Raw genomic sequence first — 22,510 nt, forward strand, 5'->3', positions numbered from 1 at the left:
GTGGAGCAAATTCGCTGGAGCAACATTTCATAAGATTGTCGCTCTCAAAATCTTTATACTATAGCATTCTTATGATTCTTCGCGGTCATAAGTAATATTATGATCCCGATGCAAGTACAATAAATCGTAGCTATTTTTGCACAACGTTTTTTTAATTCTGTGGCACGGAAATTAGAGATGGGATTTTTCAGTTCAATGTCCATATATTTCTAATAAACATTATTATTATCAGAAACATATTGCATTGGAATGGTCTCACGTATTTCTATTAAGGTATGATTTGTACTTAATAGCTACTTTTTTATTCTAAATTTAAGCGTATTACTCTCAATAAATCAAGCATCATAGATGTGTTTGGACATGGCAGCCACACTTCTATCGCACATGCAGGAGGGTAGAATGTATTATGTTAATTCAAGAAAATACCTAAAGTTGAACGATGTGCATGAAATTTAGATAAATTATTTCTAATACACGGCTACCAACAGAACTTCAATTTCTTTTCCACGGCATAAAAGAGATCTTAAAGCTTGGTTCTCAATCCCACGGTCCACCACAAGACTAGGACTCCGAGGCCGGAAAAAAATAAGCGAAGATGTTCTGTTATCTCCTCCTAGCCAAAGGTCTAACCAACATTTTCAAGCATGACGACAAGTCTTTGTTCCTCAAATACTCCAAAAAATCCTCAAGGCTCACATGTTAGAGGAACTTCCACTACATACACGAGAAACGTGACTATCCTGCGAGCATTCACGTTTCACTTATGTTATTTCGAGGAGATAACAAGTAGCGTAAGTCTAAAAACTTAAATGGGTTAACCGCAATCCATATATCTACCGACTCTAAATCAATGAATATATAAAGCTCATTTACTAAAAACAATGTCATCATATAAAGCTCATTTATTAAAAACAATGTCATTACGAAAATAATTCCTTTCGAAAAATTAACTTTCCTTGCAATGCACAAAAGAAGAGAGTCATTTTCTAGTCCCAGCGAAGGGCATGCATCCTCTTTACACTTCAGGCAATACTTTCTGGGCACAAACAAGGGATTTAAACTTGACAAGGAGAAGTTAGAGGAAAATTGGATGTGGTTCAAAAGTCTTCGATGAAATGGCATGTCATTCATATGACAGATAGAATTAAAATAATTTGAGAGCATCTAATCACGAAATCATCAACGGCCACCAATGCTAAGTCTGATTTGACGCAGCCCTCCACTCAATTATCCCATCGGCTAATCTCTAAACACCGAATGAATAACATGCTTTTTAATCCTTCATCACCTGCTCCATGTACAGGGGTCTCTCGGTAATATTGCAGATATCCGTTTATGGCGGGTTCCCGAAAACGGAAACCGTTACTGTAAATCACTAACTATGACGCAATTAAACGGCAGAAGCTATGTTTTGTTATAGACATGTATGTATATAATGTAATGTATTATACATTAAATTAGTACATATGCGAATTGAAGTAGTTACGTAAAGTAAAACCACAATAAAGAAAAAATAAACGAACATTACAGCAATATATTGTTTCGTATGAATAGTCCACATTATTCTATTGAATTAACCTACCATCTATACTGAAGGCCCCCCTTCCAGGAAGCACTACTTCCCCTATATTCTGAGTTGGACTAGGCTCACCTGCGAAGTAAAGTACTCGAAATTATCGAGCTACCCGCTTGGTAGCTGCCTGTATAAAAACATCGGATTACTGGCAGGGCCGGAGAAGTGAAATGCCGGATTATAAAGGCAGTACTGTCTGTATCTCATTCGTGGCTTACCCCTGTCTCTCTCCCCTTCCACCCTTTCCACAACGATAATTTAAATTATCCCATAGCGTCTCATTTAATTGTCAACCGAGAGGAAAATCAATAAAATTTTGCTTTCATTTTCACTCAGTATCCACCCAACTATGTCCACTCGACTTCTGTATCCCCTGCCCCGTGAGAGAAGTGCACCCCGCGCATAATTCCCCCCTCCCCAACAAAGCAGCACTCCACTTCCTGGGCCTTCCCTTGCTCCCATCCCCCTTCCCCACCCTCCCTCAACGAACAACCACAAAAACCAACTTCGGCGCGGTGCAGATCACAGTTGGTGGAAAACCTTTCGCGAACGAAGATGCATCTAGCATCTGTAGAGCAATATATAGCATTTGCTTCCTGGACGCCTTAACCGTCGCAGTCCTCCCTTCTTAGATATTACACTTCCCGGGAAAATTCACGATCTTCACTGGTCAGAATAATCCTGGAAATTTTTCGCAGAAACTGTAGAAACTAGATTCTTCACTTTCCTTAACAACCACAACTGCGGAACTTCCAAGACTGCGGGCACATATACTGCAAGGACCGAAGCATCAGCGTTTGCAACACATCTTACGCAAGAAAAAAGTAAGTGCGCTTTGAGATCAAGGGTTACGTCTTCCCACTTCGTACTAAGAGACGAGTATATGGGTGAAATCAAAGATGGAAAACGGTTCCAATTTGTTTGACCCGTCTGTTTTGTTTAAAATATGACTCTACCTTCTTACATTGTAAATGGGACTCAGAACTCCTGCCAAGGAATCACGCTAGCACTGAGTGGCGTTAAAAACGGCCAAGCTTAATGCTCTATTCAACGACTCAAATTAATGTGCTGGGTTAAGAAATGGATTTCAGGTGCTAAAATTCAACAAATTTCGTAGGATAAACATGGTCAAATTTTTAATATGGCGGTATAAAGAAGCTTCCCCATCATGTAATTAATTTTCGAAGAAAGGAAATTAGTTCTATTCATGGAAATAGGGAGTTTTCATTTTTCCTCTCCATGAAATAGCTCTTAAATTCAGTTTTCGTTTTAAGTCTTGGTAAAATAATCACTTTTTCATCCAATTTTCAAGCCGCGACATTTCGTCAAAAACGGTTTTATCGAACAGCTAAACTTTAAATGGCGAATCTATGAAAACGCCGAACTTACGTGTAAATTGAACTCATGACGGAGTCGAATCAGGAGAGCCGTTAAATTATAATTTAATGTCTCCAGCGCCAATACATTAGTTTAATACCGTTGGGCACGTAAAAGTTAATTACACCTCAATAGAAAATTGGTTGAAGTCTGAACTGCGATTTCGGGGAATCTGGTTTCATTTTTGCTTTAAGTATAGGTCAAATTGATCTATTTAGCCCTTGGTAACAATAGTAGCGAGTCTCTCTAAGCATTAATTACACAAAACAGACCCTTGCATAAAAATGTCCTTCTGCCATATAGTTCTGTAAGAAAACCTTTACCAATATAAAATTCGTTGTAGTAATTTTATGTAGACTCTTATGGGTACACGACAACTTTCGATCCATTCCTAATAAATTAAAAAGAAATTCGGAATATTGAGCGAAATTTATATAAGAATACCAAAAAAATTATCGGATGCATTATAAACTTCGATTATTTTAAACATAAAATCTAAATACACAATTTCTCGTTAAATTTCAGTATTTTTATCCAAAGACTCGCAAAAAAATAAATAAATTCAGTTCCTTTTCCCCTATATATTTAATTTATGAATCAATATCAACATATTTTCAGAAAAAATCAGACTACTTTCCAAAAATGAGCCTCATTACAAAAAATGTTGCTTTAATAATAATTTCCTTTGGAATAAATATTTCCAATATTTAGACATATATTGTTTTTTGTTTGTTATTCGTTAGAAGTCGACATTTTCTCCTGAAACGCTGCGATCTTTCATACTCGTAGAAGCTGCATTCTCAAGATCAGGCACCGCAAGCCTAATTCAATGCTTTTTCTCCGCTGATAATCGCAAATAACTATTGCCAGGATAAATCGAAGGATTAATACAAGGTGTTTCAGGAGGAATCTGCAATACTTCAGGAGATGGTAGGGGAGACAATATTAACTATTTTTTGCCCATAAACATGAGGTCACAGTTCCTTAGTTACGAACTGTGACCTATAACAACACAAACATTTTTAATGCACTCTGCAGTTACCACGTAAACTATTTTTCTTGGGAATCATGCCTTTTCGACATTTTGTTTAATATTCTTGATTTTTAAGGGCATAAAATAGCTAAGTTTGTAAAAAAATCTGCTATTATAATTGTCTGACGCAATGAATCTCAAAGTGAATAAGATTGCGCAATCATATTGTTGATACTCGCTGTAAGGTCTCATTTAATTAAAGTTAAAGATGAGGTAATTATGAAAAGTCTTCTGAGTAAAGCAACAGGCAAGTAACATTGTATTGGACGTTTTAGTCTAGGAAAAGACATGTAGATAAAGGGAATAAAAGAGTAATTCTTGAAGCGAGGCATTTTTCCGAGAGCAACTTCAGTTAGTGTGTTCCATCTAACAATTTTTCCTAGAATAGATAAAAATAAGGTGATGTGAAATTATCTTAAATCAATAATTAAACTTTCGTTATGTAGGTTCCCATGCTGCTTATTTTAGGAGATTAAATTCGATATAATATTTTTTACGCAGGAGTAAAGAGACTTTTTTCACCAATAGCTCCCATGGACCGTGAAAAATTCAAACTCAAACCGCACATGAATTTTCCCCATCACTTTAACCGAAAATTTCATCTTTCGTCCATTTTCATGAGTTAACAAGGTTAGTGATATGGCACATTCGCTGAATTTCGACGCTGGGAAAGATAAATAGGACGTACTCTGATGTCAAAAAACGGATAGTTAGTCTCAATATTGCATTAAGAAGGCATTGTCGGACCATATATTGTACGTACATTTTCATTTATCATTTACGTTATCCCTGAATATGAATGGAACATGTGGTCGCGTGGTCAACGCTTTACCTCAAATCTAGCTATCAAACTATGCTCCCCAATTTCAAGTGAATACTATTACCCCTTCATTTTACTCCTCAAATAACTAATCTCAATAAGAGGTACTTTCGCCTTCAATTTTGGCGTTGATCGCGACATTTAAAACCTGAGCATAACGTCGGATTTCATGTCTAACCCCGAAATGATCGCGTCGAACGATAATTTTTGCACGATATATCACTCATAACTCAAGCTATCTTTGAACATGATCGGAAAATATGATTATGCTATCCAGGCGTAATCCAATACATCCATAAATTTCTATGTTCCTCAGTTACAGGTGTATTTCAACACTCTTACTCTAAACTCAAATAGCAAACTTGTCAACAGTTGTGTTCTCACCCTCAGAGGACTCCCAGCACTTGATAGGCGAACATGGTCGCAGCCGGCTGGAGCACGCTACAGGTCGCCACAGCAGGGGTTACAATCCTTGTGACCAGCTTCATCCTGTTCGCGTTCTGGCGCCTTACATATTGGAAACGCAAAGGAATCCCCTATCTCCCGCCTAAGCTCCCATTCGGTAATGTCAACGACATATTCCTCGGGAAGCAGCCTTTTGGAAACGTGATGCACGACATCTACAAACAACTCTCAGGTAAGGATTCTGTGAAAGGAACCAAAGGTGGAGAAGGATAACAAGACAAATTGAGGTAACAAAGTGTTCGATCAATGATAGTTAGAAACATGACTAGGGGACTGAATACCACTAACGTGGGAAGTGCGGCAGCAAAAACAGTTGATATTTGGCTAATGATACTAAAAGGATATTGACACTAGAGTACCACGAACAAGCATAACTACCTATAGTAATGTAATATGTACGCAGCTTCACAGGGAGTTGTATTCTACATAAAAGGAGATAAACCTCAATAACGAGCAGAAATTGGTGATTTAACCACCAAAACTATTGGTGTGCGCAAAAATAAAACAAGAGAAAATCATAAAGAATAGCTTAGGATAGTGCAAAATTTAAAGCGGTACAAACCTCATAAAACTAGAGTTTAACGTCTTAAACGATACCTTGTGGAAATCGAGAATCGATATCATGATAAAGATAAAACAGTTTTATTTCCACTGATTTTATTTCTTAGCCGATCTAGTTTCCAAAAACACACACTGTTATTAGCAAGGTAATGATAATTAGTGTACATTGTTGATACCTAGGTCGGTTAAGAAAGAAAGTCTGTGGAAATTAAACAACTGCACTTGCAACAATTTGCGTGACTTAACTTTACCATGATGTCTAATAAAACTAATTTCTAATGGTGTAAAGGATCACCAACGCGATTAATAATTTTTTTGTCAATTCTAGAAAAAATCACTAGACCAATTTTACCGATGTATAAATTCTTATGACGAAGTTACTATGACTCATTTCAGATTAAAGGTATAATTTTAAGTAAAGAGAGGAAGTTGATCACGGACGAAAGGACACAGACACTGAATAAATATGTATCGTTAATTAGCATACTTCTCTCGGTGAGAAAGGTGAAAAGAATAACTCCAAGGAATAACTCCAACAAGATCATCTATTTTTCCGCACTGTATTTTATTTCTACATTAATCGTTGCAAGTCAACATTTCCTTGTTTCACAAAATAGATAAATATTATATTTTCAAGCGTCTTAAAAATATGATAAAAAAACGTTCACGATAGTCTGCGTTCTTCTTATTTATGTTGAATGCATTTTATAAAACGCATTAAAAATTTCGTTACTATCTAGCTAATTAGTTCGATAAGCGCCCAAAAATACTATTCTAATTTCTAGGTCCATAATTCTATTAAAAGGATATTTCTTGAGTGTGCCACATAATTGCTTCACGAGAACTGCTCGAAGTAGATGCAGTAACAAGGATATGAATGAAAATTCTAGGCCAAAATATAACGTCATGTTATTCATCCTTACCACGATATGTAACGAAGTTGCACAACTTTCGTCCCTCCACCATTAACGAGGCCAATGAGTGAAATGATGGCACAGAGGAGTTCGGTTCACAGAGAAAAGATCACGTTTAAGGTCGATGCTCCGATAGTGCTCACTTCAAAGGACTTACGGCATTCCCATAGACCAAAGTGCGCATTTACTGGATAATTCAAACTTAACTGATGCGCTATTAATCAGGATGGCCACCACGCGAGAAATCTAGGAAAATGAGAGAAGAATCTGAATTCGTAATGATAAAAAATGAAAAAAAGTTTATAGTTCTACTCTTTATTAAAATCTTATATACTTGGTCTATTTCACTCTTATTGCCCAAGAAAAAAGTGGAATAATAGAGTCGAGTTCGGGAGAACAAAGTATATAGCATGCGTGCGGATTTAATAAGATGTTCTGAAAGGCCGCATAGCCTGAAAAAGACAAAACTGATGATGTAACAATTCTTGCTTAAACCGTTAGGTTCTAACGATTATTTTACAAGACACAGTAATGGGAAATATTTTCGGAACTTCTAGAAATATTTCCGAATTGAATGACCTCTGTCAGTGACATGGCCAGAGAAAGATTCAGTAGAGGGCAAGTAAAATTGGTTGTTTCTGAGAGATCATCCTCAATGATCACGAAAAATATTTAACTACTCAGAGAATTACATTAAAGATTAACCTCAATAATGGCCTATTAATTTACGCCTACATTCATTTGTTCTGAATTCCATAAATATTACTGGAAAAGCACTGTTTCGTTGAATAATTTCAGGTTTTTCCAGTGAATGACGCAGATAAAGTTTTCTCGAGTAACCTCCCGGGTTACTTGCTACATCTTTTCCGACTTTTCGGCGTCCAAGGCCCTGCTATTGTCTTAAGGGTCATGAGTTAGCAAAAAATCATAATGCAAATCCTAGATCCGTGAGGACGTCATCAGAGTTTTTGCGGTGGAATCGGAAGAAATTGGATTAATTGACCAGAGAAAATAAACTAGAAACCCTTTTCTGATATAATAAACTTTTATTCAACTGATTTATTTACAGTTCAATTTTAAAAATTCATTCATTACAATAACATTCAACATTGTTAATATGTTATATTATATGTGGCACAATGTGGTGGAAGTTATTAGCATTGGTGAAATGAAACATTGCAATATGTAGCTCCACGCTTTCGTTGTTACAACAGCATTCTAAAATTCCGTTGTTACATCAGCATTCTAAAATGCTGTAACAATGGAACGCGTCGTGCTCCAATAAATGCAGTTTTAAGTTTGCAATGTTTCATGAAATTAAAATAAAGTACAGCATTATAGTTGTCAGATCTCCCTCAGATTAAACATATCGCCTCCTTTTCATCTTATCCTGGAGTGAATGCCAATCTACACGCTTAGAATGAATTTTCTCGAGATTTCTACGGGGTAGGAATATTGAAGTCAGCCGGCGTTTCCGTTTCCGACGCGACATCCAATCTCAAGATCCTTGAAAATTGGTGACAAGTGGGAAACTAAAAAACCGGCTCGCGAAATCCTTACCTTGAGGCGAATCAGGAGAACTTCAGTGATATTATTCACTAGGAAATCGTGGAATCAAGCATTCGTGTTTTGAATTCAATGACTCGAGCCGCCAAGGAAGGTGGCCGATTTATTTCCAACGCTGGCCGTGTGATGACAGTACCTATAAGCATCGCCACTCATCCCGTTCCCGCAGAGATAAAAAAAACAAAACCACGAAGATAGAAAATCTGTATTTATATTTTGTGGATAAGCAAATTATAACTGTGTTCAAGTAATTATTTTTGTTTCCGAACGTATGACAGCATGACTTAAAATAAACATGTCGAGAAAATATTTTGCAATTAGAGTGTCTACCTATGCAAAACATTGCACTTAAACCAGGAACAGATGGTGGCAAAATCGCTGGTTTGTTATCAATCATGGAAAGTGAAAAATATTAACGATTGATAGTCTGTTAACTGATTGTTTTATATAACAAAATATAAAAATTGAAATAATAACCCGATTTATCTAAAATACACATAAACATTAAACAAGCTTTATCCTCGTTATTTTAAGTAACTCGAAAAAATCCCAGTTTCGACTCAATCAGAGATTGAGAAGAAGGCGCGTACCATGAGCACGTGACTGAGACGGTTCAATCAAAATATATTTTCATATTATCTCATTTGGTTTCTCTACGCAAAATCTAATTAAAAAACACTCTGGCCAGCCTATCAACCTATTGCCTTACAATTTGAGGAGCCTAAAAGTAAATTATTTCGTAAGAATGTGTGATAATATACACCGATGCAGTTGCGTAACCATGGGGGGATGAGGCGATAGATCCCCCCAAAAGCCTCAGAAAATTTTATTTTTTACCAATTTTTTTCCCTGATGTGATGATTCCCCGCAGAATTACGAGATAAACCCAAATTTTAAGTGCCAAAATGGTGTAAAATGTATTTCCAAGCATGTTAAATTTCAAAAATTTTCCCCTTGCCTGGGGAGAGGCTGAGGGTGGGGTCTTCCCCAGACTCCTCCATCCCCCCAAAGCATATTCCTAGTTACGCCACTGCACTGATATACCTTTGAAACCAGCCAAACCCTCAATGTTTCCTTGTAGCCGCATTGAAACGTTGAATCATAAAATCAGGAATTAGCAACAGACTCACATTCACTTACTCAACTGCAGGTGGATAATATATTTTCAATCAGTCAGGCAGAAGGCAAATAAGACACTATCAGGATCAAAGAACATCAAAGGGCGACCAAGAACAAACAATTTCAGCTCTCTGCCATCGCCGAGCATGCATGGTCGGAACCTGGCCACGACATCAAATTTGAGGAAAAGAAACTTTTAGTTAAGGAGTGCCAAGACAAATCAGGGAAGCAATAGAAATTCAAAAAACACCATTGAATTTCATTAGAGAAGATGGATACTTCCTTCACAGCGCCTGGAAAAGAGTCATCAAAGAGAGAGCCAATCAGAGAGAAGCTCCCAGTCAGACAGCCAATCACAGTGCAGCTCTCATCCAGCCTACAGTATATAAGCGAGGCAGAAACCAACAGCCGACACCTTCGACCTGAAGACGCTGGCAGGATAGCCAGCGAAACTGTTGTCCACAAACAAGCTGACGCGGAAGAAAACCCTGAAGAAATGCAGAGATCAAGTCACTATTGTCTATTACTCTTTCCATGAATTTCCATATCCATTGCAGATCTCTTTTACACCCCTTATCATTTATTCGCGTATTTTCTGCAAATAACATCAATAAATATATACGGTCAAATTGGAATTTTGCCACAATATTGATGTTTATTTGATAGTTCAATGTTTTTTTAAACCATTTTATGATAATTTTTATATTTTCTTGTGAAATTAATGTTTGAAATGGGATGAGATAGAGTATGCTGCGTTCATTTTTTCAATCAAACATAATAAGTATTTATTAAAATATTTTCTTTGTAGACAAGCCCTATGCCGGTATATACATGGCCCTGAAGCCATCCCTATTGGTAATGGATCCGAAACTCATCAAAGACATACTGATCCGAACTGCCCTGACCAACTTCCAGCACCACATCGCGAATCCTCACCCGACGAAAGACCCGTACATAGCCAACAACGTGTTCATGGCTCGGGGACCAAGGTGGAAGACCCTACGCACCGGACTCAGCCCTGCGTTCTCTTCGGGAAAGATGAAGATGATGTACCCACTCGTCATGGAAAAGGCGAATAAGCTAGCGTCAGTACTGGAGGATATAGCTCAGGGGTCAGGTGAGTGCCAGGATATTATAATAAAATGGAAAATTACCATCTCCCACCAAATAATTTATAAATGTAGATAAATATTCATCCTTAAAGGTAGGAAGTTTGATTTTGGGCTTATTTTCTACTCAAATATCTTGGGGGTGGTTCTGATATTTTTGGGGGAATGTTTGAGATCCCTAAGCTCAAATTAATGCAATGATAATTTCCCCTCCTCGTGTTAAGAGCTTGAAATTGCATATCCGATCACTTTAGGAAGGGACTTGAGTATTGTGCTTCTTGTTAATGCATGGGAAATTATACATCATTGAAACTGATTTTTTCAGCTCGTACAATTCGGATTACACTGTAATTTGGTTTATAATATGCTTTGTTGGTTTGTTCTATAGATTTTTTGGTTTGGTTGTGGTCCTGTGAGCGTTATCACAGGAGTAATATTTGATAGATAAATAGTACAGGATCCATGCATACACACTTATTACTTAAAGAAAACGGAAGAATGGCACGCTAGGACCGAGATTCTACATAAACTGGATTCCAAAGTAAAGTTTTCGTTAAATGCAGTTAATTGATTCAATCCGAATAAATTTTTCCGTGGGCATTACTTTTCTTTTTATAGACATAATGTCAATTATATCCGTTCTTCAATGAAATGGCATAATTCAATTGAATATCCGAATTGAAAATTCAAATTTGAAAAAATGGCACAACGCTGCCTTGAGGCTATCGCGGAAGAAGCGTTTTCTCATAGCGAGCCGAGGTCATTTGGTTACAAAAATACGGCCGATTCGTAATGGCAGATGCCCCATGAACCAAATAATTTTTACCTCAATTTTACGCGGGAAAAATGAGTAAATATGTAATTTTTAAGGCAATAATGGGGTGAAACTATTCTTAGGTGGATAATAAGGGGTATAAATAAATATAATGGCAAAATTCACAAAAATATTTGTAAAAAATCTTATCGCCTCCATTTCTCTACCTTTCGGAGTATGAAAAAAAGTTCGAGAGCAAGGGATTACAAAAAGCTACCGGCCGAAAAATACCAATTATTTTCTCTTTCATCTCTTCTTTACATGCATAATTCCATAATTTGGGTAGCATTCTAGTAGAAAACGGGTGCAGCAGTTAGAACATCCAGAAGAGAATTGCGTTGACAAAGCAGGCGTTCATGAGCAGGAAAGAGCTGGTGAGAGGATCGCTATGCGAGAGTTAAAAGAAAAGGCTAGAGAAGAGCCGAATCTGGAGTGTAACGCTTTACAGTGCGGAAACGGACACTTAGAAAAGAGGATGAGATGAGACTGAGGGTGATCGAAATGTGGGCGTGGAGAAGAATGGAGAAGGTGAAGTGAACGGAGAGGAGGAGGAACGACGAAGTGTTGGACATGGTGGGTGAGGAGAGCCAGCTCCTTGACGAGATACGGAGGCTGAAGAAGTCTAGGATGGAGCGATTTTTGAGAGATGATAGAAAACAGTGTTGGAGGGAAGAATATTGAGCAAGTGGAAAGAAGAGGACTGAGTTTTTGGGTAGGATGTGATTAGGTGAGCCTTATTGTGGATCGAAGAGAGAACTCCAAGGGGGGTGGAGTCGGGTCTAGGTGATAGGGAAATTGCTCCATGTAAACCTACCTTGACCGGTAGAATCTATTAATAATAATAATAATCATTATAAGCATAATATTTAACAGCCACCACCTTGAATTACAACGACTAATATGGGGGCAAAATTAGACGCTCGAAAATTCCGAAAACAATTGCTTGTTTCAGGATTAAAAAAAATCGTTTTATTATCTCTTTTTCGTCCATTAAAAACCTGGAAAACTAAACGATTAAATATTTAAATTGACTCATGTTTTGCTGTGTTTTCGGATATTTTCCGAGCGATAATTAGTCATACCATCGATTCCGTGCACATGAACTTCAATCACAAATCGTTTGGAAAAAAATCAATGTCATTCAACTTCCTTTTAGAACTCGAGTGGTGTGCAAAGTTTAAAACGAATTCCTAAATTTATCCATGAAATAACCCGAAGTTTGCACCACTGCATGACTTCTTTGCATGAAGGGTTGTTATTTTTTTCTCATTTTCTTTGATCCAAAGATTGATGCCAGTTTCCACGCCGATAATTCCACTCCAGTGAATCAATAACATTCCACTTTCTTTTACCATCTGTAAATTGTGTTATTTTCGATAGAATTAAGAACTCCTCCTCAACTTTTCCATGCTTTAAGCAGGAGTCTATTCTACTAAATGGTTACTGAGCATGGTGGATTGTAATGTTTATTAATTTAATTTAAATCTTAAATTATTTTAATAAAATTAATTATTTGGATTTTAATTACATTTTTATTTTGATTTAATTAAATTTAATTATTTTAATGAAATTTAATAATTTTACAATTTATCTTTTTTTTGGCCCATAAGACCCAAAGATTGACGCCAAGTACCACGCTGCTCGGTACACCACAGACGTGATTGCCTCCTGCGCCTTCGGTATCGAAACGAACTCGCTAGAGGACCCTGGAAATAAATTCTTCAACATGGGGCTCAAGGTGTTTGAGAGGACGTTTCGGCACGGTTTGGACACGACGATAATTTTTCATTTTTCATCCCTAGTAAAGGTGAGGGAATAAAAAAATGCACATTGTTTTTATTTTAATGTCATTCCTATTACGGAGGTATTGTGGAGAAAATCATTTTTCAAGGGAGATATGCAAATGTGCATGAAAACTATGCTCACGAAAATATTTGGCATTAAAACAAACATAACCTCCACTCTGCCTCCACGTACTTTCCTCCAAAGGTAAAACGCTGAGTCATGAATTAATGATTTGATTCTTTCCCGGCGAGTAGCGACCGTGAATTTCTCTCGGGCTTCCCACCGGGTTGGGCACTCCATTTCTTCCGACGTTTCGATTAACTACTTTTTCATCGTCCTCAGGGCTGACGAAAAAGTATTTCATTCGAAACATCGGCAATGGAGTGCCTAATCCGGTTGGAATCCCGAGAGACATTTACAGCCATGAATGAATAGTTATCAATACACAGACATATAATTACGACATTGAAACCAACTGAGGTGAATGGTCTTCAAATCTAAAAAATGGATGCAAACTACCTCCTTTGCTACTTCACTATCAAGACCAATTCCACGAAACCAGAATTCCTATTATTACCAATGTCAGCAATCAATAGGTACGACGAAAATGATAACATGAATTGCAAGTGGCTGCTCAGATAAGGAATGCCTTAACCAATTTTAGTGACATAAAATTGTATTTCAAATGTTCAGCATAATATATCGAAGTACCACTGCCAAATGAAATATTTATCACCTGACTCGCCCTACTTTTCATACCGAAATGACTTAAATAAGGCTGTGGCCCCTTTCAAGGACACATCTACAGAATTTCAAGTGAGACAAACTATAATTTCGATATGCCAAATCTAAAACTTGATATGACTTGTGGGGCTAATAAAAGCAAAAATTTTCAAAATGAACTCTAATTTTTAGACTGTTGAATATTCTCTCTTCAGCATAAGTTTTCTTGCATGCGAATGGACACACGAGTTACTCCAAAAATTATTCCTTAGTAATTAATGGTTGACTACTCTGTCATTGAATAGGTACATTACTTATAGGGAAATAACGTTAGTTTCTATATAATGCCCTTACACAGCGAAAAGATTCCTATGCGTCTACAACGTACTTTTAGTGTTCCAAATACCGCATGTAATTCGTTATTCACCTTAAAAACTATCTTAAACGAAACGTGAATAACGAATGTATATTAGGAATATTGAAGAATATTCACGAAATTTTTAGATTTATGCCGTGGTTAGAATTCGAAAAGAGATTCGCATGTTTATTTACACATTTGTTTATTCATTTTTTCCCGGTTTGATTTCCAAAGCGGTATAAACAGCGTCACAATAAGCGCCGTAATATGTTTGGTGAGCTACAGAAATAATGTCATTGTACGTAAATTCAAAATATTTCGGTCACATATTACACAACTATTTGAATATTGAGTAGCATGTATTAACCATATTCCTCGTGGTCTGTAACTATTCTTTTCATAACGTTGAAACAATATTCCTTCAAAAGTATCACTATTTCAGATCGTTGGATCCGTGTTTGTCAAGAAAGACGTGGCAGATTTCTTCCGCCACCTGGTGTGGGGTGTGGTAAAGGAGCGGGAGGAAAAGAAAATTCAGCGGGGTGATTACATGGACATGCTGATACAACTGAAGAACAATGGGAAAGTGTACGAAGTTGGAGACGAAAATAAAAACGCCCGAACACAAGCCAATGGAGACAAGACAAAAATAGACAAGCGTAGGTACCAACTATCCGCATTGAAACCAATTAATCCACCGGGCTTTATCCAAATCAAAATGCTAGACATCCAACTTTGAAGACATGATATCATTTAAAAATGAAATTTCAGAATATTAGCGTGGAGGAATGACATACTTATCCGATTCCGATCAATCAAAACATTTTGTTACGAATTGAATTCTTTCAGTCTTCTGTGCATATTTAGCATTTGAAATTTTTATCATAATAATGCATACAAAAAATATATATGTGAAGTAAAAACTTGGTAAAATTCAATATGAAATTTGCAATATTATTCCATGGAAAAGCCACATCCAACACATTAATGCTGAAATTACATACTTTGGAAAATAATAACCTTAGATAAACCAAAATACTATTGCAGATTTCGGCGGAGATTCACTCGTAGCGCATGCGTTGATTTTCTACATCGCCGGTTATGAGACGTCGTCCACAGCACTGAATTTTGCTTTACTTGAGCTGGCAAGGAATCCGGATTGCCAGGAGAAGCTCATCAATGAAATAGACGAGACGCTGAAGAAAAACAATGGCGATATTGACTACGATACACTACGGAGCATGCCCTACTTGGACAAAGTGGTAAACGGTGAGTGAAAAGTTAAATAAACGAGTATATTTGTATGGTATCTGATCCTAACGATAGCTAACCACGATATGGCTAAACATTCAACTTAAATTGATGTCGCTGACAGCTTATACATGGAGAAATAATAATTTTATGCATACTAGATCACATTTATGGCTAATTGTTATACCGTCTAGGTACAATTGGTACAAATTGGTACAATTCAATATCACTTACACAATCACAGGAAAAAATTAACTCCTGTGTTCATACTAACTACAATTTTTCAATCATAACTATATTTCAAACAAACATAATTACCCTTTAATTCAGTAAATCTTGACATCTGTTTATCAATGAATTTTGTTTAATATTTCATCAGATCGTCTGGTGTCTTTACAGTTTGCATATAATTCTACTTTTCGCAGAGACGCTGAGGAAATATCCCACCCTTGCCGTGCTGGATAGGTACTGTACGGAGGAGTACCGCAACACAGAGTACAACCTTTTTATTCCCAAGGGCATGCACGTACTAGTTCCTGTACTCGGAATTCACTACGATACAAAGTACTATGACGACCCATATCGATTCGATCCGGAGCGATTCGGCGAGGACACCAAAGACAGTCGGCCGAAGTGCACTTACATGCCGTTCGGAGAAGGACCGAGGACATGCATAGGTGGGTGCCCATTGCATTTCGATTGCACTCAATCCTCATAACTTACAACGGTATGGTATTTGGAGGCGGCGACCAACAGCTGTGGTCTTCGCGCCACGAAGGTAGGGTAGGTAAGGAAGGGTGGAGAGAAACCTGGCGCCGGCATTACGCTGCTCTTAACGAAAGAAGCCAAGGGGATCACGGCTTAACTTTCCAACCGACGGACGGAGTGTTGCACTTGAAATTTCCTTAACATTAATTATCCAAGCAGGGATCGGGCAGTCCCTAAAAATTGTCTGCCACCGCCGGAATTTGAACCCGAGCCCACGGGATGGGAAGTCAACACTCTAGCCACCACACCTACCCGATTCACACGTATGTTCTTCAGCCACGTTCACAATAACTTGACCTGGCGTGACTTTGAAGTTGGGTACTTGAGAGTTCTTTCTGCTGGTTCATAGCAACTCAAATTGAAGCGACTCGGCTGGACGCAATTAAAGCTGACTTTCCCGTTATTCTATAATTTCGCAAGAAAAAAAGTAACGCCTACCAATGATCCTAAAACGTCAAAAACCTTCTGAGATCGATCTCACGATTGACGCGCGTTATGAAAACACAATCAGCAATCCAATGATTTTAGTGATTGTGTTTTGAAGAACAAATCCTTGTCGTGAACAATGATTCATTTCATCAAATAGTAGGTATACGAGCGTGCAGCGCCCGCTCCCAGCGGGCTTCCCCCGCTCTTTTCAATGCAGGTCCACAGAGGGATAGGCGCGTTTCTAATTTTAAAATGTAGAAAAAAAGGCAGGGTCTTATGTACAAATTTAATTGGAATTTTCATGTACAAATTGAGGTCAGAGGACCTCTCAAACACAACATTGGAAGTAATTACACTATCCTCTGTTAACCCTTAGGTGCACGCTAAGCGGGGATTTTGCCGCATTTTTCAAAAATTCGAAATAGCGCGTTTACTGTGAATGGATCACTTGTGGCATACTTTGTTATTCTATTTCTGTACTTTTCCCTCCACAAAGAACATATGTTTGCCTCCATGTGACGACCAACTATTGCGTTAGGATCTTACAAAGTTAGAACGACGTAACTTTGGGCGATTTGCCGCTAGATGGCGGTCACACGATACTAAGGAACTACTGATAATCTGTCGTCACCGTGGAAACTTGGAAGCATAATCCTTTTGCAATACTATGTTAATATGTTGTCTCGTATTTATTGTATTTTTTGTAAGCATTCGCATTATCATTTCTTTACTATTATTATTTGTATAATTTATGTCAACCTCAAACCAGATATCGTAATTTAACAATTTCGTCTACATACTCAAATATGCATTACATTTATGTAAAAATGCACTGCATACACTTAACTGGTGACCGAAAAATAAGTGATGCACGTTTATTATAATGTATTATACATTGGAGTTTGAAGACCAAGGGTCGGCACTTTTTGTTTCTACCTGCGGGAAAAGAACATAATGCTGTAAAGGCATTATATCAAGATTCAGGAATCGTAACCTCCTTATGGACATAAATTGCATGATTTGATGAATGATTTTATAGAATTTTGAACAAATCGAGCCGGTGATGACTAATGCTGAGTATATGATATTCCAAGGTCAGTACGTATTTATCACCCTGTTGAGCTATAACGAGTGCTTCAAAAGCTTGATAATGAAGAAGGGAGGGAAGGGCAGGTAAACCACGATACGGAAAATATTTTTTTGATTTCTCACATGAAAGTGAAGGGGAGGAAGAATTTTTTTAAAGACGAATTACATTCCAGCGAGAGTTAGCAGTCTGATGATAATAATATTGTTAGCCGCCAACATCGTTTCAACGTTTGTCTAGATCAACGAAAAACGGTGAAACTTTTTGGCTGAACTCTTAGATACAATTTGCAAACACCCAAACAAAAGCTAAATACATTGTTCATATTTCACCAGGGCCAACATCATTTCCTAAGAATGCCGCAACTGCACTCGAATTGTTGCCGAAAACGATTTTACTGTACGTGATTGAAAAAAATGTCGAGAATACCAACTTGTATATTGAAGGAAAACTGTTATCTCATGTGTACTCGAGAATCAGAGATTGCATCATTACTTCTCGTATAGAAATAATACCTTTATTTGGAATTAAATACACTCTCTTTGTAAATAAAAGTTGAAAGGGAGATGCTAGAAGAGCTTTTAAAACAGATGGAACAGGCCTGATGATTTACAGAACAGCGTTTGGGATAGCAACGGGAATTCATGAATTCGAATGGGAAAATAACAGCCAAGCATTACTATTCAAGTCTTGATTTAGCCATTTATTTGCTAGAAAATGATCTAACTTTATTAGGTACCGTGAAAAAATCCTTAAACCCACAGAGAGTTTCTACCCTGAAAAATTCGATAGGCTGCAACTTCATTTCTTCGTTTCCAGGATACCTGCACTCTTGTTTCGTACTGCACTAAATGAAACAAATGTGAAATTATTTTGAAGTGATTTCTACGTTACACTACAAAGAGGACATAAAAATGAACCGCAAAAACCTGAAATGATACTGAACTACAACTCAACCAAGGGAGGTGTCGATTCTGTGGACCAGAAGTGTGTAAATTACTCCCCCTCAAGGCGAACACGAAGGTGACCTCTATCACTATTTCTCCGGTTTTTTTTTATTGCTACTCTTAGCGGCCACGTGATTTCTGTAGCTAAGAATTTTGAAAAAAAAATCCATCGAAGACCAAGAATGGAGTTCATGGAAGCTCTCGCATTTAGCCTTGCAGATAAACATTTCAAGTCCAGGGTGAAAAAAGGTAATCTTCCAGCTAACACATAGGCTTTTCTAGCAATGAGACTTGGGAAAATTCCTGAATTATCTGCTTCTGCATATGAACGTCAACGTAGGGTGGGTCGTTGCTTTACAAGTAAAAAATTTAAAAACTATAATACGGTAAATATACGAATGTTTTCTATTAATATGCAATAATCATTCCATCTGCGTCAAAAAATGTCACAAATGTCATTTCAGAGGCAGTGATGGCCAATAAGGATGAAAAATTGAAAAATTAATTTTGCTTGTATAGTTTGTTATTTTTAAAATTTTAATTATTGCATTAACGATTTAGCATATACATTTCCTTTTTTGTGTGTGTTTTTTTGACTTTATTCCAGATTTCCTTTTGTCTAGATTGCCGTCTACAATTCCTTTAGAAAAATTAGTCGAAGTATTTTTCAAGAAATTTGCATATAATTATGTGATATTTTAGTTTATAAATGAATGAGAAAAATATTTTAAGTGCTTTTATTTATTAGAAGTTAACCTAAATACGTTAAAATACCCTCAAATTTGAATTTATACTTGGGAAAATCAAAAATGTAAAAGTGCGGCAAAATCCCCGCTAGCGTGCACTGGCGCTATACTTGCAGGCGCGTGCACCTAAGGGTTAAACGCACATGATGACTCATACTTACGTATCAACAGGAGACTTGAATGTGGAATCAGCCGCATTTTGATAAAAGTTATTTAAAGAATGCGAGATATTGTTGCAAATGAACAAATTTATCAGTTCGGGCGCCGTTAACGTCAGGAATATTTACCGGTTTTTGTTTTTTTTTATTATTTAAAAACCTATTTTAGGACACAATAGCAATATTTATAAAGTAAGATATGCCATCGCATGTTCTATGATAAATTCTGTGCATTTTGGTACCTCATTTGTAGAGTTTGGTTGCGTATTAGCTGAGAAAAAGGTATCTATACAGTAGAAATAATATAGAGGGTGAAGAAAAACCTGGTAGGAGGTTCTCATGTCACCCGATCGTGAGAATCATGATAATCCAAGTTATACAAGACATAGTTATCGTGAACAGTGCTGTAATATTTAGACAAACAGTTATTTACTCGTCGCATTTCCTTGGCCCTCAATATTTCCCCCGCTCACCTAATCGGTTTTATCCTTATCTTATCCAAAGATCTCTTCCCACTATAACTTTGACGACTTCGTTTGCCTTTTCGTACGTAACGTACGTTCTTTACGTACTTTCTTTACCGTTTACCACATACAAACATACTCATCCAGCTCCCATCTCCATCCACAGAGTCTATAATTGTGGGCTACGTAACGCGACGCTTCACTTTATGCCCTTAATTATTAATCAGCAGCCCAGAATGAGGGACCAGCCATCATTGCCTCCCTATACAAAACTTTTTTCACTGTCAACTACAGTTCTAAACTTATTCTCGTCTTTACTTCTACCATTTTACTTTCGGTTGCTACTAAATGAAATGAGACACATACTTTAAGTGGTGAAGTATTTTTTTGATGATTTATTTCGCAATCTTTTTGCAATAGAAACTTATAATATTCCAATTTTATAATCATAATTTGCCTCCGTACTACATTTATCACACTGATTGTCAGCTGAACCCACTCATTACTGGAAAAAGAAGATATATTTAGTAGTTATTAGGATGAGTTCCTTCACCCCTCGGCCGCAAAATTCGATACCCAAAAGGAACTCTTTAAATTTTTCTTTTCATTATTTTCCCGCATTCACAAAGAACATTACGCATAAAAATATGTAAAACCATATTCTTTTTGTTTTCGATTGTCAGTTTAATGAAACTACGCAGCAAGATCGATGTTTTTCCATTAATCCTCAGTATTTTTCTTAGTACATCAGCTCGACGGAAAGTACCTCTAGAAGATAATATTGGAAAAGGAAAACCTCGAGCCAAATACATGGAACTGGTAAAAAAGGATGTGAAAGAAAAGAAATACGTAGGTGTGAAAAGATTAGCTTATACGAGAATCACGAGAAACCGGAGAGATGCGCCAATCTTAGGTTGATTGTTGACCGGTGATGGTGATGATGATGATGACTTCAAACTTTTAATTTCAATTTCTATCCTTTACAGGAATGAGATTCGCTCAGATGCAGATCAAATCCGGATTGGTCAGCATTCTCTCCAAGGTGCGTTTCGAAGTTCCAGACAAACTGAGGGAATTGAAGGAGCTCCCTCTCGATATAAACTCCTTCCTGCTCTCTCCGGATGAAGGTCTCTTGATGACCGTACACAGGAGGAAAACAACGACATGCCGTGAAAAATGATTCATTTAATCAGATATTATATAAATAAAAAGTTTTCGCAGCGACGTAAGTGCTTTTCTTCTTCGGAAATGATTGGGCGGGGTTCAGCATGTATAAAAATATATATATGAAATAAAATTTAATAATTATCTTAACAAGCAGCAAGTGACAATGTTTCTTATTAGTACCTTGCATGGACTATTACGAGGTTGTCAGAGAACTCTGCTTTAGCCACATTTATACACTGATATTATACAGGGAGGATAAAAATCGTGTCACGAAATTTTAACACTGGAAAGCTAATGTCAACAGTAACCAAAATTACGAATGATTTTTAGGTCGAACCTCTCCATGGGCTACCACCTTATTGTGATGGAGAGGTTTGAGTGCCCCAAAGACCCGGAGAGCTATGCTGGGGGGAGCGTATGCTTCTGGTAAGGCCAACAAAGTCAGACAGGTCGAAGGGTAGGGGACAGACCAAGTGTAGCCCACTGGTCCTCCAGGTTGGGGGTTGTGCGACAGGCCGGTAACCTACCCTTGTAAAAACTTTTCTAACTCATAAGCTTCACAGAGAGCCCCGAGGCCTAGATCAGGACCCAATAGATGACGACCAGTTTAGGTCGAAAACGCTCCATTTTTAAACTGCAGAAGTTTTGAGCCGAGCGAAGTGATTTCAAAGTGATTATACATATGATTGGCCGCGAATCTGTTGAATCCGAATGCCCTGTTTCCGGACCCTTGGATACATTTGCCTGCCATTTACCAGCAGGCAAATCATTCGAAGACATAAGTTGTCCAGAGCATCCGGCAATATTCACAGAACACGCTTAGACGTCAGGTGAGTTTATAAATTGGTGACGTAGCTAAATAAATACACTTTTAATCGTGTGAATTTTAAGTATTCTGATAAATCTCACTATTAAAATAGTCATAGTAAAACAATATTAATAACTTAACGTGAAAAGTAAATTGCAGACCAATGGAATGACAATTCTCAGCGCCACTGTATCACTTAATTTAGAGAAACACTCAATTATAAACGGTTGATTCCAAATATATTTGAGGCATAAAATTAAGAAGAAAATGTTTTTTTTAATTTATGTGAAAATAAAAGATAATCCCTTTATTTATCTTTTTTTACTTTACTGGCTTTTCTTCTTTGTGTTCAGAGCAGTAGTGGATACAGAAAAAACTCAAGGGGGGCACAAAATATATCTTGAGTTATCTTTACTTTTATCATAATAAAAAATGATCAATTCACAGGCAGAGTATTAGAAACTTTTA

The 22,510-nt window shown here is 37.2% G+C and overlaps 1 protein-coding gene across 1 annotated transcript in view; it reads left to right on the forward strand.

Moving 5' to 3' along the window:
• Window positions 1-2,103: 2,103 nt before the first annotated feature.
• Window positions 2,104-22,510, forward strand: part of LOC124153187 — a 37,419-nt gene continuing 17,012 nt past the window's right edge. The window contains exons 1-9 of the mRNA XM_046526288.1: window positions 2,104-2,397; window positions 5,194-5,440; window positions 10,237-10,545; window positions 12,962-13,158; window positions 14,660-14,876; window positions 15,265-15,486; window positions 15,894-16,145; window positions 21,054-21,243; window positions 21,565-21,660. Of these exons, the coding sequence (XP_046382244.1) occupies window positions 5,221-5,440; window positions 10,237-10,545; window positions 12,962-13,158; window positions 14,660-14,876; window positions 15,265-15,486; window positions 15,894-16,145; window positions 21,054-21,243; window positions 21,565-21,660 (1,703 nt within the window). The 5' untranslated portion in view covers window positions 2,104-2,397; window positions 5,194-5,220. The remainder of the gene's footprint in view (window positions 2,398-5,193; window positions 5,441-10,236; window positions 10,546-12,961; window positions 13,159-14,659; window positions 14,877-15,264; window positions 15,487-15,893; window positions 16,146-21,053; window positions 21,244-21,564; window positions 21,661-22,510) is intronic.

This window comes from Ischnura elegans, chromosome 2, assembly GCF_921293095.1.
Source record: "Ischnura elegans chromosome 2, ioIscEleg1.1, whole genome shotgun sequence".
NCBI lineage: Eukaryota > Metazoa > Arthropoda > Insecta > Odonata > Coenagrionidae > Ischnura > Ischnura elegans.